The 19,349-nt window shown below is 44.3% G+C and overlaps 1 protein-coding gene across 2 annotated transcripts in view; it reads right to left on the bottom strand.

The window, feature by feature from the left end:
- The window catches only part of lama5 (laminin, alpha 5), a 277,790-nt gene that overhangs the window by 20,991 nt on the left and 237,450 nt on the right, over positions 1 to 19,349 (bottom strand). For both annotated transcript variants that reach the window (XR_013548716.1, XM_078418700.1), the window contains exons 60-68: positions 19,138 to 19,277; positions 16,130 to 16,303; positions 15,910 to 16,046; positions 15,176 to 15,335; positions 11,617 to 11,750; positions 8,287 to 8,446; positions 5,652 to 5,780; positions 3,320 to 3,468; positions 185 to 317 (exon numbers count right to left, since the gene is read on the bottom strand). Coding sequence is in view for 1 of the 2 variants with exons in the window: in XM_078418700.1 (XP_078274826.1) it covers positions 185 to 317; positions 3,320 to 3,468; positions 5,652 to 5,780; positions 8,287 to 8,446; positions 11,617 to 11,750; positions 15,176 to 15,335; positions 15,910 to 16,046; positions 16,130 to 16,303; positions 19,138 to 19,277 (1,316 nt within the window). In the remaining variant the exon portion in view is untranslated. The remainder of the gene's footprint in view (positions 1 to 184; positions 318 to 3,319; positions 3,469 to 5,651; positions 5,781 to 8,286; positions 8,447 to 11,616; positions 11,751 to 15,175; positions 15,336 to 15,909; positions 16,047 to 16,129; positions 16,304 to 19,137; positions 19,278 to 19,349) is intronic.

The raw sequence follows: 19,349 nt of genomic DNA, 5'->3' as shown, positions 1-19,349 counted from the left end.
GAGAAAACCCACGCAGGTCACGGGGAGAACGTACAAACTCCTTACAGTGCAGCACCCGTAGTCAGGATCGAACCTGAATCTCCGGCGCTGCATTCGCTGTAAAGCAGCAACTCTACCGCTGCGCTACCAAGTAATCACAATTACTTGTCTGTGGTCACGAGGCGACAGGAAGGAGAAGACTCACCAGCAGGTTTGCTGAGCACCCGTAACTAACTCCCCTGGTCTGTTCTCGCTTCAGGTCCAGATTCTTGTCCAGGGCCTTCACGGTTCGCATGCAGCCCTTTATGGAGCCGCCGGTGGGAAATCTGTTCCTCAGGCTGAAAGGAAAAAGCATCTCAGTTCAAAGCAATGACAAACTATGCACTTGGCTGGATCTCCACCGACAGTTACAACACAGGGCTATGGAAATTCTCAAAGGAGTGATTTTACCAATGCCAGAGTTTAAAAAGACTTGTGGGAGGAAAGAGAAGTTGAATGGAGGGCTCCACACACTTGACTGGACTTGTATCGATCGCCATATTCTATTTTAAAGCGATCCAAGCATTTTTTCCCCAGCATCTAATAAAAAAGGAACCGCAGGTGCTGGTTTACACCAAAGATAAGACACAAAATGCTGGAGTAACTCAGCGGGACAGGCAGCATCTCTGGAGAAAATGGATAAGTGACGTCGGGAATTGTCAGGACCCTTCTTCATTCTGGAAAAAAAAATAGACTTTCGTACTATATATTTGACAATTGAATCGGAGTTACTAAACTTCTGGCAACTTCTTCATTCTGAAGAAGGGTTCCGACCCGAAACATCACCTGTCCATTTTCTCCAGGGACGCTGCCATGACCCGCTGAGTTACTCCAGCATTTTGTGTCTATCATTTATTTTCTATAGTCATCTATATGACTGGAATATAAATGAGTAGTCCGTATGTACTGAAAAACAGGACACGCCATCGCAGTAGAGGTAGGACAGGAGCTTTGTTGCTAGTGATTCAATAGCCAGGACTAAAGATTTGGCAACACGAGTTCACATCATCAATTTAAATTTAAATTTAATGAATTAAATACATCTGATGGTGACAAGTGAAAGCACTAGATTCTTGTCGCAAACTCTAATATCCTTCACAAGAGGGAGTATGATAGCATTAAATGGTCTGTACTGTGCACAGTTCTATTGAAAGGTCATCAGGCCAAGACAAACTCTATCTCTTGCTCCACAGAAGCTGCCTGACCTGCTGCATTTCTTTAGTTTAGTTTGGAGATACAGCATGGAAACAGGCCCTTCGGCCCACCGAGTCCAGCGATCACCGCACATTAACTCTGCCCTGCACACATTAAAGTTAATTCTGTTTCTCATTCCATATGAATGTTTCCAGCATTTGGTGTTTTTAGAACGAAAGGGAAGCTCTGTGATACGGTTGTGAGCAGAGGAGATTGACTGAGACGTGGTGGTTGGTGGTGCTGGTTGTAAAAGATCGTAAAGTTCCAGTGGATAAATATAGATCAGAGCACAGTGGAGTACAAGTACAGGCCATTTGGCCCACAATGTTTGTTGCGAACATGATGCCAGATCCAACTCTTATCTACTTGCACATAATCCATATCCCTCCAATCCCTGTATATCCATGTGTGTATTCAAAAGCCTCTAAATGCCACTACGGTATCTGCCTCCACTACGACCCTTGGCAGGGCATTCCAGGCATCCACCACACCCTCTGTAACAAACCTGCCCCACGCATCTCTTTTAAACATTGCTCCTCTCATCTTTAAGCGTAGCCCTCTAGTATTTGATATTTCCATCGTGGGAAGCAGGTTGTTCTGACTGTCTACCCTATCTACGCTCCTGTAAAGCTGCATCATGACCTGCTGACTTAAGTGTACCATATGCCTTCTTTACCACTCTATTGCCACTTCAAGGACGTTATGGTCTTAAATCCAACGATCCCTCTGTGCATTAATGCTGATAAGAGTCTTGTCATTAACTGTGTATTTTCCCCTTGCATTCGACCTCCCAAAGTGCACCCCACACTTGTTTGGACTAAACTACATCTGCCATTTGTAGACCTCTAGCTGACCTATATCCGGCTTTCTTCACAGTCTGCAACTCCAGTAGACTTGGTGTCATCTGCAATCTTACTAACCAACCCATTTACATTTATATAGAATTGTGATATATATATATATTTGTGACCAGTGGAATATTGTACTTTCACCACAACCCTCTGTCTTCTCTCTGTAATCCACCTACGAATCCATATGACCCAAATCCCGTGCACATGAACCTATATTATCTGAATAAGAATGTATGTCCCGAGGACAGATCAATACTAACAGACATATGAAATCTGATTTACTAAAAGATGAGACAACACAAAATGTTGGAAATATGAGATGCGAGGCTGGAATAGCTGATTATATGAAACTGGTGAATTCAGCAGCGGCTCTGGAAATCTGCAATGTGCCGCTTCAGAAGATTAGGTGTCATTCATCACACTTACGTCAATAGACAATAGGTGCATGAGTAGGCCATTCGGCCATTCAATGTGATCATGGCTAATCATTCACAATCAGTTCCTGCCTTCTCCCCAAAACCCCCGACTCTGCAATCTTTAAGAGCTCTATCTAGCTCTCTCTTGAAAGGATCCAGATAATTGGCCTCCACTGCCTTCTGAGGCAGAGAATCCACAGATTTACAACTCTCTGACTGAAAAAGTTTTTCCTCATCTCCGTTCTAAATGGTCCACCCCTTATTCTTAAAACTGTGGCCCCTGGTTCTGGACTCCCCCAACATTGGGAACATGTTTCCTGCCTTTAATGTGTCCAATCCTTTAATAATCTTATATGTTTCAATAAGATCCCCTCTCATCCTTCTAAATTCCAGTGTATACAAGCGTAGTCACTCCAGCCTTTCAACATGACAGTCCCGCCATTCTGGGAATTAACCTAGTGAACCTACGATGCACGCCCTCAATAGCAAGAATATCCTTCCTCAAATTTGGAGACCAAAACTGCACACAGTACTCCAGGTGCGGTCTCACTAGAGCCCTGTACAACTGTACAACCTCTTCCTTACTTGGTGAACTGTGTAGGAGAAGGCAGGGTGAGTGGGAATGGGTTGGGGAATTAAATGTGACAGACAAACTGGAAGCTCAGGGTCATTCTTGCAGGCAAGGTGTTTTTTAAAAACGAAAACTTCCAAGAATATAGTACCAAAGATATGTCAGGTTCTAATGGTAAGCAAAGTGGCACCAATTTTAGGTAAATGTACACATCAGCTGAATAACTGTCCTGACCCCCCCCCCCCCCCTCCTCAGGCAGTGACTCTTACATCTCTGGGAGCATTTCTACTGGAACACCACCAAGATAATACTCAGAAATGAACGGGCGCGGGAGGTCCTGCTCAGAAGTAAGAACTGTTTTCCTGTCCACACGCACGTAAATCTTCACTTTTTTGGCAAACACCATAATTATCTGGATCTGAAAAACAAACACATTCGTGCAATTTAAATGATAGTCGAGGAAAGGACGGAGTTGTTTTAGCTGGATGGTAATATACATTGGACAGGTCATTTATTATAAACAAAGGTCCCTGGTCAACCTGACAACTCAGATGAAGTTACCAGAGGTTTAGTAACCCCAATTCAAATATTAAATCTTTCGTACAAAAGTCTTTTTTTGTTTTGTTAGGAGCTTTTGGACAAATACAAATAATGGCGGTGCTATTAGAAGTACTTAAAAAAATAATTAATAGTGAACTTGACAATTAATGCATTTTAATGGTCATCTGGAATCCTTAAATATTTCACTGGGAAGGAAAAATAATAACTGCAGACTTCCTAATAATGCCACTACAGTTTGACAAGTTATTGACAATCCTTAACAGCATTGATGTTAGGGACCAAGCCCAGAGCTCCCTGAAAGTGGCAACATGAAGGCAGATGGATTGCTTGGGTTGGCTGGTTATGGTATTGAGTACAAGACTCAGGAAGTCCAGAAGCAGCTTTATTTGACTTTGGTAAGGCTGCAGTTTACAGTTCTGGTTGTGGCTCTACAGGAAGGATGTGGTGGCTTTGTAGAGGATGCAGAAGAATTTTACCGGAATGCTGCCTGGAATATCCGGCATTAGTTATGAGGACAAGCCGGACAAATTTGGAATTGTTTTCTCTGCAACGTCACAGGTTGAGGGGAGACCTGATCGAGGATATAAAATTAGGAAAGTCATAGATAAGCAGAAGCTTTTTCCAGAGTGGAAATGTCTAGAGAGCATAGTTTTAAGGTGGGAGGGGCAAAGTTTAAAGGCGATGTATGGGGCAAGTTTCTTTTTAAACGCAGAAAGTGGTGAATCCCTGGAGCTTGCTGCCAGGGGTGGTGGTGGAGGCAGGGGTGGTGGTGGCAATTAATAGGCTATTGGAGGGGAACTTGGATATGCAGGAAATGGAGGGATATGGATCATATCATAATCTCAGGGGAGATTTGTTTAATTTGGCATCATGTTGGGCAGAGACATTGTGGGCCAAGGGGCCTGCTCCTGTTCTATGTTATATGTAAAAACACTGGGTATCTAAATCACTTTTACACAAACGAACACTTGAAAGTAAGGGTTCAAAGGAAATGAATTCTGATATTTCTCTAAAATTGATTAGGTTCTTTCTCTCAATAGCAGAAATCACAATAGTTTGGGATAGCAGTTAATATGATTGAATTAAGTCGACACATTATGGATTATAAAACGTAGCTATTTAAAGCAGTTGAAAATAAGGCTGGCCTAAGATGGAGAAAGACAGTGCCTCAGGAACGACTTCTCCCGACTGCTAAAGAAGAGGGCAGCCCTGTGGGGCAGTGGGAGAGTTGCTACCTTAAAGTGTCACAGACCCGGGTTCGATCCTCACCACGGGTGCTGTCTGTATGGAGTTTGTACGTTCTCCCTGCGACCACATGGGCTTTCTCTGGGTGCTCTGGTTTCCTCCCACATTATAAAAAGATGTACAGATTTGTAGGTTAATTGGCTTCTGTAAATTATCCCTACTAGTATAGGGTAGTACTAGTATACGGGTATTGGTCGGCATGGATTCGGTGGGCTGAAGGGCCTATTTTCACACTGTATCTCTGAACTAAGAGTGGAACGATGTTGCAGTTCAACTCTTTGAAAGATCTTTTTTGAACTTCCCTTTCTCAATCCTGTTAAACTGTAATTTCATTGTCCCGAAGACTTTGTCCCGCCTCTGAAACTTTGGAGCTTTGAACAAGTCGCCGCCACTCCTCGTGCCCATCAATCCCCAAGGTCCTCTTGACAACAATTCACCTTTCCTCTAATGCACTATTTTCACATTAGGAAACAGGAGCCTGGAGCAGGCACATTGCCACCAGCAGTCATTTCAGGAGCCATATTGACCATATTTAGTGCGGTGGCCATTTTGGAAAGTCCTGCCCATGTTCACTGGAAGGTTCATATAAATTTTTACTCAAAAAAAAAAAAAATAGAACATTGGCATGTTCTGCTCTTTCTAAAAGAACTGGACAGCTGGTATGGTTTAAATAAAATAAATATATGGTCACTGCTACTTAATTTTCTTCTTGTGTTCCATTTTGTTCAGCACTTTGGAGTTGGGAATTGTCAGTTGTGGCTCTTAACCAGGACATCTGAATAGCAGAGCAGTTACCTGGTGTTGCAGTCCGTCGCTGACAGAGTTCTGGCTTTGACTGCTATCATGTTCAATGTTTAGTTTATTGTTTAAGTCAATGAACAGCACAAACTTCCCATTCTCGATGGCTAAGCAGAGGTATCTTTCCTGTAAAAGGAAACACTAGATTTAGATGTAGCCGGGAGCAATAATTATTGTTATGAGCTTCATATTTTGCCTGCTTATTCTGATGGTTTACTACCAAGGTTAACCAGCTGGAAGCACTCCAAGGTGGAATACATGAAAGGACGGCGCGTGGTGGCGAAAGTTCCCGGTGAGCTGCGGCCACACCCCGACAGCAGGCCTGGCTCATCTGCCCCCGAACCAGGAACTCCCCCCCCCCCCCCCAGGAGCCGTCCGAGGCTCGTCTCAATAGACAATAGACAATAGATGCAGGAGGAGGCCATTCGGTCCTTCGAGCCAGCACCGCCATTCAATGTGATCATGGCTGATCATTCTCAATCAGTACCCCGTTCCTGCCTTCTCCCCATACCTCCTGACTCCTCTATCCTTAAGAGCTCTATCTAGCTCTCTCTTGAATGCATTCAGAGAATTGGCCTCCACTGCCTTTTGAGGCAGAGAATTCCACCGATTCACAACTCTCTGACTGAAAAAGTTTTTCCTCATCTCAGTTCTAAATGGCCTACCCCTTATTCTTAAACTGTGGCCCCTGGTTCTGGACTCCCCCAACATTGGGAACATGTTTCCTGCCTCTAACGTGTCCAACCCCTTAATAATCTTATACGTTTCGATAAGATCTCCTCTCATCCTTCTAAATTCCAGTGTATACAAGCCTAGTCGCTCCAGTCTTTCAACATATGACAGTCCCGCCATTCCGGGAATTAACCTAGTAAACCTACGCTGCAAGCCCTCAATAGCAAGTGGACCTTGACCTACGCTGCACGCCCTCGACCTTGAATACCAGGAACCAACGAGGAGGGTGGAGGGAGCTGGCTACAGCGGCAAACGCTGGACAATGGGCCATTTCCAAGATGGCGGCGGATGGAGAGGATTGATGTTGCCAGGGCAACGGGCCTTTAAGGCCAAGATAAGACTGTACTCTTATGAACTTTGAAAATTTGCTGGTGCCAGAAAAGTGGTGAGTCTTTGTGTACGGTCTCAGTGAAGTCTACTATTACACTACACTCATTGCATTTTTTAAAACTTATTTTGTGCTTATCTATAGCAGGATTTTACTGGATTATGTGCAAAACAAAGAATTTCACTGCACTGAGGTACATGTGACAATAAAGTATAATTGACTCGTTGAACTCTCTCCGTTATCCATCTTGAAGCTATATTTTAGTTTTACACTGAAGAGGTAAGGCAGAGGGTTTGAATCATTTAGGTTGGTTTAGCTGGATGCCACGATACATGTGAAATGCTATGCTGCAATGAAATAAAACCCAAAATGCAAACAATGCATTTGTGATTCAAGCATTCATGCAAAGACAAAATAGCTTTAGGGGAATAAAGAGTAGTCTCTGAATCATCAGCAGAGAAAGAAACAAGTCAAGCAATGGTGATTATTGGGTGCCGTTAATGATCCGCACCCAATAACACATCCTTCACACTGACGTGGTTAGTTCCCAAGTTTACTTCATGGCTCCTTGCTGAAGAAGCACCTGACTGAGGGCAGCACTATCATGCTTTGCCACACTACCACAGGCAAAGCAACGTCAGGTATTTCACCCAAACTACTGTTCCCCATGAGTGCATTCATAGTGGGGTAACAGGATCCAATGGAAAACAATCATGTCCAAACACTGTGGACGACACAGCGGCAGAGTTACCTCCTTACAACGCCAGAGACCCGGGTTCGATGCTGACTACGGGTGCTGTCTGTACAGAGTGTGTATGTTTTGGACAGGAACATGGATAGGAAAAGTTTAGAGGAATATGGGCCAGACACAGGCAGGTGGGACTAGTTTAGATGAACCAACTGGGCTGGCATGGACAAGCTTAGTTTATTATTATTGTCACGTTTACAAAGTTATAGTAAAAAGCTTTTTTGTTGCGTGCTACCCAGTCAGTGAAAAGACCATACGTGATTACAATCAAGCCGTCCAGAGCGTACAGATATAGGATTAAGGGTATAAAGTTAGCGCAAGATAAAGTGCAGTAAAATACGATTAAAGTTGGGCTGAAGGGTGTATTTCCACGCTATCTAACTCTAATTCAAACATAATGAAACCTTCTGTATAGAGGGGGATGCTGGGCTGGGTGTCCCAACAAACAGCAGCCAGTGTGGATGCGACGTTAAGGATTTGACTGGTGGCTCGAATCCAAGCAGGCAACAGATGATGAATCTGTGCAATTCTTTGCCACAGAAAGCTGTGGAGGCAAAGTCAGTGGATAATTTTAAGGCAGCGATAGATAGATTCTTGATTAGTACAGGTGTCAGAGGTTATGTGGAGGAGGTAGGAGAATGGGGTTAGGAGGAAGGGATAGATCAGCCATGACTGAATGGCGGAGAAGACTTAATGGGCTGAATGGCCTAATTCTACTATCACTTATCTGCTCTAGCCGAGGTGTGGAGCGAGCAGCCCATGGTCAGTCATGACCGAGGGAGGCCTAGGAAGTATGATCTTATGAACAGAGGATACAGACTCACCTTTTCCTGCATGAAGAAGAGGATACCATTATAGGAAGCAATGCGAACCTCTTGCTCAAACCGAGACACAGAAGAAAATGTACCCGGCATTTTAATTTTGGCATAACCACTGCCATCAAAGTAAGAACTGTCGCTGTCTGCTCCTTGAGTAGATTTATACCTGTAACAAGACGCGCAGAATCATTGATTAAAAGCAGAGCTGCCTCCATTTATTGATTTTTTTAAAAAGTAAATGGGTTTGTCACAAAACTAAAATTTAAAACTAAAGTTAAAACTTGAGTTTAGGGTTGGATGTACAACTATACTCATTAACTCCCGGATTTATCCCCATAATCTTTATATTTGTAATTCTCTTTTTTCTTTGCTTTCTCTCTATTAGTTTATAGTCTTTTTTTTCCAGTCTCTTTTCATCTTTATTTTTTCTTTAAAAATTTAAAAATTGAAGCTATGTAAGAATTCTATAACCAGTTTGTCGTTTATTATTATTTGTACATATGCTTTAAAATTTAAAAAAAAAAAAATTTTTTTTTTAAAAAGCAGAGCTGCAAATATTTGTAATTGCCATCTAATTTTCCTCGTCTATCACGGAAAGCACATGGATCTTGGTCTGTGCACAAATATGGGATGAAGTCCATAAGATGGCACTAGGTGACCAGAAAGAGGCAGTCAATGAGGCAAATAGATGAAAGACCCAGCGGGTCAGGCGGCATCCACACAGAGATGTTGTTTCATTCAATGGCTTCTCATTCTTCAGTTCTGATGAAAGGTCACTAACCTAGCACTAACCTTTCTAACACAATACGTATATGGAACGAACTACCAGAGGAGATGGTTGAGGCTGGTACCACAATAACATTGAGAGGACATTTGAAAAGATATGTGGACAGTATAGAGGGATATGGGTCAAGCGTGGACAAATGGGACAAGTGTAGATATCCTGGTCGGCATGGGCAAGTTGGGCCGAAGGGCCTGTGTCTGTGCTTTATGGCACTATGACTGCCATACATTAAATCTGCTTCTCTCGCAAAGATCTTGCCTAACTTGCAAAGCATCTTCAATATTTTCTAAACAACCATTTGTTTAGATTTGCAGCATATGCAGTTAGAGTCTTCGAGTCGCAGTGCACAGAAACGGGCCATTCGGCCCAACTTGCCCATGCCAGCCAAGATGGCCCATTTACACTAGTCCCACCTGCCCACGTTTTGCCCATGTCCCTCTAAACCTTTCCTATCCATGTATCAGTCCAAATGTCTTAAATATTGTCTCTGCGACAAAAGGAGAAGTTGCCATCTTCATAGCCCCTGCAATCCCAGTCTCCAATGCTGTCTGCATAGAGTCTGCATTCCTTCTAACTGGATGGGTTTCGCCTGATTCTCTGCCTTCTTCCTGCATCCAAAAGACCCTCTGGTTGGTAGTTTATTCGGCGACTGTACATTATGTCTGATGTAGGAGAAGATGGGACCGTTAATGAGCAAATGAGAGAGACTTGGGTAGGTAAGTGAGTGGGATTGTTGAGAGCGCTCTCAGATCTGGAAGACTCGATGGACCAAATGGGCTCCATCTACGTTGTAAAAGATTAGAGGCTTTCCACCAAGGCCATTGCAAAATGCATCTTAGTAAAGGCACAGTGCCACAGTGATGAAGGTGCTGCCTCACAGTGCCAGTGACGAGGGGTCTGCACGGAGTTTGTACATTCTCCCTGCGACCGCGTGGGTTTTCTACGAGTGCTCCTCCCACATTTCAAAGACGAGCTCATTTCTAGGTTAATTGGCTTCTGTAAATTGCCCCTAGTGTGTAGGATGTGAAAGTGGGATGACGTCGAATGAGTGGACGGATGAACGATGGTCGGCGTGGACTCGGTGAGCCGAAGGGCCTTTTCCCACACTATATCTTTAAAAAAAACTCTCTAAAATTGCAGTGCCAAATTTCCCATGTTCAATATTTGACCAAGTTTTTTTTTTAAATTATTTTTCCGGTCAATACAACAAATTGACCATACAGTTGTGAAAGTTAAATAGTGCAAAAATCATTGTATCAAAAAAATAAAACAATATAATCACACATGATAGTTTCTGACCGAAAAATAAAGGTGTAGGCAGAAGAACAAAGCTTATTATGCCTACCCTTTTAATACTTAACAAAATATAATTTTAAAAAAACAGTCAGAAGCAGATAAACAAAACATAGAAAGAAACACAAATATAGTCAAGAACCATCATTTCTATCATGTCAGTCATATCTGATCACATATTTAACGGACTGATATTAAATCTAGCTCCACCAAAACATAATATCAACATGATATTTGTACAGCTTCAGCTAGAGCAGAGAGCATTGTGTACAGCATAGAAACATAGAAAATAGGTGCAGGAGTAGGCCATTCGGCCCTTCGAGCCTGCACCGCCACTCAATATGATCATGGCTGATCATCCAGCTCAGTAGCCTGTACCTGCCTTCTCTCCATACCCCCTGATCCCTTTAGCCACAAGGGCCACATCTACCTCCCTCTTAAATATAGCCAATGAACTGGCCTCAACTACCTTCTGCGGCAGAGAATTCCACAGACTCACCACTCTCTGTGTGAAGCATGTAAGAGCGCTCCTCACCAAGTGCCTCTGCTTGGACCACCTACTCCCAGCCCCCCTTTCACACTTAACATTGTACCATACTTTTAATATTTAAGGTATAGATAGATAGATAGATTCTTGATTAGTCCCAGGTGTCAAAAGGTTATGGGGAGAAGGCAGGAGAATGGGGTTAGGAGGGAGAGATAGATCAGCCATGATTGAATGGCAGAGTAGCCTTGATGGTCAAATGTCCTAATTCTACTCCTATTCTTTATGACTTATGACCTTATACCTGGGGAGGAAAAGATAATCACTCCACCCTATTCAATGGCTGCCAGTGGCTTTGGGGTTATGAGGGATGAGATGACGAGGTTGTGGGGTGAGGGCAAAGGGTGGTGGGTGTATGGAACAAGCTGCCAGAGGAGGTAGTTGAGGCTGGGACTATCCCAGCATTTAAGAAACAGTTAGACAGGTACATGGATAGGACAGGTTTGGAGGGATATGGACCAAGCGCAGGCAGGTGGGACTAGTGTAGCTGGGACATGTTGGCCGGTGTGGGCATGTTGGGCCTGTTTCCACACTGTATCACTCTATGACTCTAGGGCAGGAGAATAGGGTTGAGAAGGAAAGATAGATCAGCCAAGATTGAATGGTGAAGTATACTGGATGGGCCGAATGGCCTAATTCTTCTCCTAGAACTTATGAACTTCGAAACGGCAAGAAGTGTACGTCAACAAGTCAGTCCCACGGTATCTCATCTCACCTCCTGTACGGTTCATCAGCCGTAGTGTTCAGATTGAATGATTGGACCAGATTGTACTGACTGATGACTTCTTCGTTCAGAGTCGCGAGCTCGATGCTCCCTTTAAAGTTGGGATAGCGAATAGAGTCAGGAGGCTGGAAGAGACAGCAGTAAATAAACCAGGGGTAGAAGTCACAAACGTCTGCAGATGCTGGAATCTGGAGCTAAAAATAGAGTGGAGGAGTAACGCAGGGGAGTCAGAAATGGACATTTCCCTCTGCAGATGCTGCCTGACCCGCTGAGTTCTTCCAGCAACTTGTTTATGGACCAGTGATATCTTGGGGTCGGAATGACCAAATCTATGTCAACGGACTAGTAGAAGCAAAGAACTGCAGATGCTGGTTTATACAAAAGATGGACTCAAAGTGCTGGGGCAACTCAGCGGGTCAGGCAGCATCTCTGGAGAAAAAGGATGGGTGATGTATCAGGTCGTGACCCTTCAGACTCTGAAAACATACTCATCCTTACCTCTATGAGGCTCCTTACCTCTTTCCAGGCTCAAAACCTATTTCTACTCTCTAGCGTTTGAGGCCCTCTGAGGGGGCGCTGTAAAGTGTTTATGTACGTGCTGTTATGTTTGTGTGCCATTGTATGTTCGTTTTCTTAGTACCTGAACTGATGTACAGCACTTTGGTCAACGTGGGTTGTTTTTAAATGAGCTATACAAATAAAATTGACTTGACTCGACTATGAGGCAGCAGCAAGAACATCGGGAAACATAAGGAATGTGTATCTCACTGATGACAATAACCTTACACAATCTCCAACTGCGACCGTACAGTGGCGCAGCGGGTAGAGCTGCTGCCTCACAGCGCCTGTGACTCAGGTTCAATCCTGACCTTGGGTGCTGTCTGCGTGGAGTTTACACATTTCCCCAGTGATTGCATGGGTTTCCTCTGGGTGCATCACATCCCAAAGACTTGCAAGTTTATTGGCCTCTATAAGTCGCCCTTATTGCATAGGGAATGGATGGAAATGTGGGATGACCTAGAACTAGTGTGAACAGGTGATCGATGGTCAGCGTGGACTCGGTGGGCCGAAGGTCTGTTTTCATGCTGTATCATTCAATCAATTCAAGCAAGGTTGGAAGATTATGACAGAGGGAATAAATTGGACCATACTTGGCAACCCTCGTTAAGGGCAACTTCTCAGAGTTGTTTGGACCAAGTAATGATATCACAGGTAATAAACAAAGTGCTGGAAATACTCTGCAATCTGACAGTTTCTGTGGACGGAGAAAGAAGGAAAGTTTCAGGTCAATGGGCAGGAGTTTCTGATGATATTGCAGAGTTTGTTGCTGTGATTTCTCATGCTCACTATCCGCATGCTTGATTTGGTGACAAGGTTAGAAGCATTGTGATGTTTGTTTCAGGGTAGATGATTATTGGGGTCAGTGTGTGGAAAAAGCCCATCAATGCATTTGGGCCTTGGTTCCCTCTCCAGTTGCAGCAGCCTGAGTTTAGTTTAGTTTAGTTTAGAGATACAGCGTGGAAACAAACCCTTTGGCCCACCGAGTCCTCGCCGACCAGCGATCACCCCCATACACTAGCGGTGTCTTACAATTTACAATTTTACCAAATCCAATTAACCTAAAACCTATACGTCTTTGGAGTGTGGGAGGAAACCAGAGCACCTGGAGAAAACCCACCCGATCACAGGGAGAACGTACAAACTCTGTACTGACAACAGCCATATTCAGGATCGAACCTGGGTCTCTGGCGCTGTAAGGCAGCAACTCTACCGCTGTGCCACTGAGTGGTAAAAATCAAACTTGTTACTGCAATGGTTGTACGTGCCATGGAGCAATGCATCAGGGCTGTGTGCACTTTATCACCCTAGTGAACAAATTGCAAAGACATTTTCTTCAAATATCAGAGGAAGTAATAAGGAACTTGAAGTTTGCAGCATTGGAAGAATTTAAATAACAAATGAACAATGATCCCAACACACTTTTCCAGCTCGACTGGGGAGCTGATGGTGTTTGCCACTGAGCTGTCGGGAGAGGGAGGGTGGAAATGTGGTTGGATGAGTTATATACCCACAGTCCCATGCCAATGGGATACCAGAACAGGGCAAGACTGTCTCCCAGAGATGATCCCTGAATTGCAATTTCATTAACAATTCTAACTTATTCAGAAATCTTGATGGATATTTATTGCATGCAGTTGCTTCTCTGTAAATGAGATCATTCCCCCAGAATCTAAGAAACATGGATAATAATTATCAATTTAGAAGATAGGACAGTACAGTGCAGGAACAGGCCCTTCGGCCCACATTGTCCATGCCGAACATGATACCAACCTCCTCTGCTTACTTGCAATCCATAATTCCTCAATTCCCTGCATGTCCACGTGCCTATCTAAAACCCATTTAAATACCCCAATCGTATCTGCCACCACCTGGCAGAATGTTCCAGGAACCCACCACTCGATTGTAATCACAAAGCCTCTTTCCGCTGACTGGTTAGCACGCAACATAAGGGAAATTCAGGGACAGTTTCTTCCTAGCTGTTATCAGGCAACAGAATCGTCCTACCACAGCCAGATCCTGAACTACAGGACTACCTCATCCCATCTATCTACCTCATTGGTGACCCTCGGACTATCCTTGATCAGATTTTGCTGGCTTCACCTTGCACTAAATGTTATTCCCAAGTCATGTATCTATACACTGCAAAGAGTTTGAGAGTGCTCTTGTATTGTCTTTCCGCTGACTGGATAGCATGCAAATAAAGTTTTTCACTGTCCCTCGGTTCACGCGGCAATAAACTAAACTCTGCGTAAAAGAAAGATGCCCCACACATCTCCTTTAAACTTTTCCTTCTCCCCTTAAAGCTATGCCTTCCTGTATTTGATATTTCCACCTTGAGAAAAACATTCTGACTGTCCACCCTATCTATGCCACTCATCATTTTATATACTCCTACCAGGTCTCCCCTCAACCTTTGACGTTCCAGAGAAAACAATCCACGTTTGTCCAACCTTCCCTTATAGCTAATACCCTCCGATCCAGGCAGCATTCTGGTAAATCACTTCTGCACCTTCTCCAAAGAAAAATGCCTCAGGAGATGCTTCTGCTTGCATGGGTGTGTGAGTGGCTGGGGGAAATCCTTCTTGGTGGTGATGCGGTGCTGACAAGCATTGCTTTAACCACTAGAGGGCACATCAGCTCAGGGGAAAAATTACCAGAACAGTTTGCCACTGGAAAGTGACCGAATTATCCAATAAAGATTGGATTATTTGCCTCTTTAGAGTCATAGTTACAAAGCGTGGAAACACGCCCTTCGGCCCAACTTACCCACACTGACCAACATGCCCCTTAACGTCACCCATTCGTTCTCTCCAGAGATGCTGCCTGTCCCGCTGAGTTACTCCAGCATTTTGTGTCTATCTTCGGTGTAAACTAGCACCTGCAGTCCTTCCTGCACACTTCTCTGTACCCATTCCAGCTCGGCAACAGCTTTCCTATCTCCTGATGCAAAAGAACTGCAGGAGGTGGAGTGAAATGAATTGGTACTTACCGTGAAATCAGAAGGATAGCCTCCAACATAAAACACCAAGTCTTCAGGGTTTAGATTGAGTAGGACATCGTCGCCTTTTGCCATCCCCTCTCGCCTGGCTTCATTCACCCTGCCCCTCACTTCAGATGTCTCGTACGAGATTCGCCCAAATTGCAGTATCCTGCAGTTGGAGAATAGCCATTCATTTTGCGGGAATACAGTCTCACCATCGTTGCATTTTACATCCTATTTTTCCTCCATTAATCATACACCAGTAAGGTAATGAGAAAACGCTTGACATTATTCCCGCCGCACTTCAAGTTTAGTTTGGAGATACAGCGTGGAAACAGGCCATTCGGCCCAACGTGCCCACACCGACCAGCGATCCCCGTACATAAGCACTATCCTACACACGAGGGACAATTTACAATCTTTACCAAAGCCAATTAACCTACAAATCTATACGTTTTTGGAATGTGGGAGGAAACCAAAGCTTCCAGAGAAAACCCACACGGTCACGGGGAGAACGTACAAACTCTGTACAGACAGCACCCGTAGTCAGGATCGGACCTAAGTCTCTAGTGCTGTAAAGCAGCAACTCTACTGCTGCGCCACCGTGCCAACTTAATGGCTAATATTTTAACCAGTTCCCTATATTTTGAGCACTCTACTAAATAAGAACATTAATCACTTTAGACTTTGCCGAAAATGTTCTCCCAGTTTGTTCAAGGGGAAAAGCCAGAGAAATGATGTACCTTTCTAGTTTGACCATGTCGAATCTGTCGCTGCTGACTTCAGAGTCAGTTTGAAGGGCAGTCTCCTCATTGCCCAGTTTGTAGACCCATAATAGTTTGCCATTTTTCATTGCCACACCCATGTAATCCCCATAGTCCTGCAAAAGAACGGTCTCCTGTTAAAACCTTTCAGCTGCAATCGTCAAGAACAGCGAGGGGAAAGAGAAGGCTTTGTTCTTACATTCTGCCCGCCAAGGTACAGGATAAACTGGCTGGAGTCGCCGAGTTGCCTCTTCTTTCTCTTGTCCCTTTGGATGTGGAACGACAGCGAGGTGTACGCCATTAGGTCATCCGGGTTGCTAGGCGACCTCACCTGGACTCCCGAGGTGCCGTTGAATTTCATCGGTACTTTCACCTGTGGAGAAGTGAACCTAGTGTCCATGACTGTGCATTCTCCACCATTATACACTTGGCCCATCAACTATATCATGTCAAGTCAAGTCTACTTTATTTGTCACATACACATACAAGATGTGCAGTGAAATGAAAGTGGCAATGCCTGCCGATTGTGCTCCAACTACAAACAGAATAGAGATTTATTTTAAAAAGACACAACACAAAAAATAAATGAACACAGTAAATTAGTCCCTGGTGATATAAGAGTTAACAGTCCTGATGGCCTGTGGGAAGAAACTCTGACTCATCCTCTGTTTTCACAGCGTGACAGCGGAGGCGTTTGCCTGACCGTAGCAGCTGGAACAGTCCATTGCTGGGGTGGCAGGGGTCCCCCATAATGTTGCTGGCTCTGGATCTGCACCTCCTGATGTGTAGGTCCTGCAGGGGCCGAATGTAGCTCCCATAGTGCGTTCAGCCGAACGCACTACTCTCCGCAATAAACTCATTGCGGTGGCAATATTACATCAGTAAAGCAGTGCAGCCAAACAGCAAAATCTACACCCACTGTGGCGGCCTCTGGGCATTTGAATGTTTGAAACTCTTGAAATCCTGCCAATTGTTTTTAACAGTTCATGGTTTTTTGAAGGCTCGATTCCAGTCCATCACCTGCAGTTTCATTTAACAATCCAGGGTGGCACTGTGGCTCAGCAGGTAGAGTTGCTGCCTTACAGCGCTGGGGACCTGGGTTCGATCCTGGCTACGGGCGCTGTCTGTACGGAGTTTGTACATTCTACCCAGGACCTCGTGGGTTTTCTCTGAGATCTTTGGTTTCCTCCCACACTCCAGACGCACAGGTTTGTAGGTTAATTGGCTTGGTATAAGTGTAAATTGTCCCCCGTGTGTGTAGTGTTGATGTGCGGGGATCTAAATCGAAATTTAAAAAACTAAAGAATGGAACAGGTCCTTCAGCGCACTAGGCCCACACTGACCCATGGACATTAACCACTTTAGTCCACTATCTAGCCCACCTTTAAAGGAGGATCCCACCTCTGAAGGAGATGTACAGGGAATGTTTTCTTTACACACAGAGTTGGTGAGCACCTGGAATGTGCTGGCAGGAATGGTGGTGTAGCCTGATATTATAGCGGCATTTAAGTGGTATTTGGATAGACACATGGAGATGCAGGGAATGGAAGATATGGATCATGTGCAGGCAGATGAGATTAGTTTATCTTGGCATCTAGCTTGGTAGGGACCTTGCGAGTTGCAGACCTGCTTAGTTTAGTTTAGAGATAGAGCGCGGAAACAGGCCCTTCGGCCCACCGAGTCCGCGCCGACCAGCGATCCCCTCACACTGACACTATCCTACAAACACTAGGGACAATTTACAATTGTGCCAAAGCCAATTAACCTACAAACCTGTACGTCTTTGGAGAGATCCTGGAGAAAACCCAAGCAGGACACGGGGAGAAGGTACAAACTCCGTACAGACCGCACTTGTAGTCAGGATCAAACCCAGGCACTGAAGGCAGCAACTCTACCGCTGCACCACCGTGCCTCCTGTTCCTATGCAGTACTTTTCTATGGGCTAGTGTTGTGGAGTTCTGCTGTGAGGCAGCCAGTTCTGATACAGAGAAAGAGCAAGTGATCTGAAATTGCTACATTCAATATTAAATGCGGAGGTGTGCAGCGTGCCCAAACTAGGCGCTGTCCCTGAGGCTTATGTTGCGGTTCAGCGGAACACGACAGGTGGCTATCTGTAAGAATTGGAGTAGAATGGAGAAATAAAGTGATGGGCAACTGGAAGCTGGGGTCAGGGTCTGCACTGCAGTCACCCAATCTGCATTCCGCTTCTCTCGTGTAAGGGAGGCCACATTGAACACATGTGTCAAGCATAGTACACTAGTCCATCACTAGACCTCCCCACCGTCGAAGGGATCAACAGGACTCACTGCCTCAAAAAGGCAGCCAGCTTCAGCAGAGATCCACACCACCCTGGTCACACTCTCATTGCACTCCTGCCATCGGAAAAAAGGTTTCGGAGCCTGAAAGCTGTAACGTCCAGGTTCAGGAGCAGCAGCTTCCCGACAACCACCGTAGTGTTTGTAATTAAACACTACAACCTCCAACTAAGCTCTGAACTACATAGACTTGGGGGCATTGTTTTTACCTTTACACTATTATTGTTGTTGTATATGCACACACACACACACACACACATATATGTGTACATACACACACACATATGTATACATACAAACATATATGTACACACATTTATACGCACACAGTATAAGAAAATAACTGCAGATGCTGGTACAAATCGATTTATTCACAAAATGCTGGAGTAACTCAGCAGGTCAGGCAGCATATCAGGAGAGAAGGAATGGGTGACGTTTCGGGTCGAGACCTACATATGTATACATACACAAACATATGTATACATACACACACATATATCTATATATGCACACGCACATATACATACACATATATACTAAACTTCTTTGTCATTTATTATGGTGTTTACAGAGTGCTATGTTTACATGTCTGTTATGGTGCCACAAGTAAGAATTTAATTGTTCTATTTTGGTGACAATATGTGAATAGAACACTCTTGACTCGAATTATTGGCCGCCTGGATGGCGGGAGGGGAAGAGGTGAGAGGGAAAGTGTTGCATCTCCTGCAGTTGCATGGGAAGATGCAGTGAGTTGGGGTGCTGCTGATAGAGCAAGGGGAGGAATTATACTGTGTAACGTAACCATGGGGCTAAGACACCCCAATTACTGACTAACATGCAAGTTCAAAAAATAAGTACAATTTTAACAGTTTAATCATGGAAGAGAGGTTACCTTATTGGCTGCACTTCTGGCCTGGGAGATTAGCTCACGAATGCGATCAATACTTGCAGAAATATTTGAAGTTTGGTTCCGGACTTCCAGTTTATTTAACTTATCGAGGAGTAGCGGGATGGTTTCATTTAGTGCTGCCACTATTGGAAGAAAATAAGTAGAAACAGAAGTCTTTGGAACAACAAATAAACTGACTGGTCAGTAACAAGCCA

The sequence above is a fragment of the Rhinoraja longicauda genome, chromosome 22 (genome assembly GCF_053455715.1).
Source record: "Rhinoraja longicauda isolate Sanriku21f chromosome 22, sRhiLon1.1, whole genome shotgun sequence".
NCBI classification, from domain to species: domain Eukaryota; kingdom Metazoa; phylum Chordata; class Chondrichthyes; order Rajiformes; family Arhynchobatidae; genus Rhinoraja; species Rhinoraja longicauda.
This window is presented reverse-complemented; position numbering and strand designations above follow the sequence as displayed.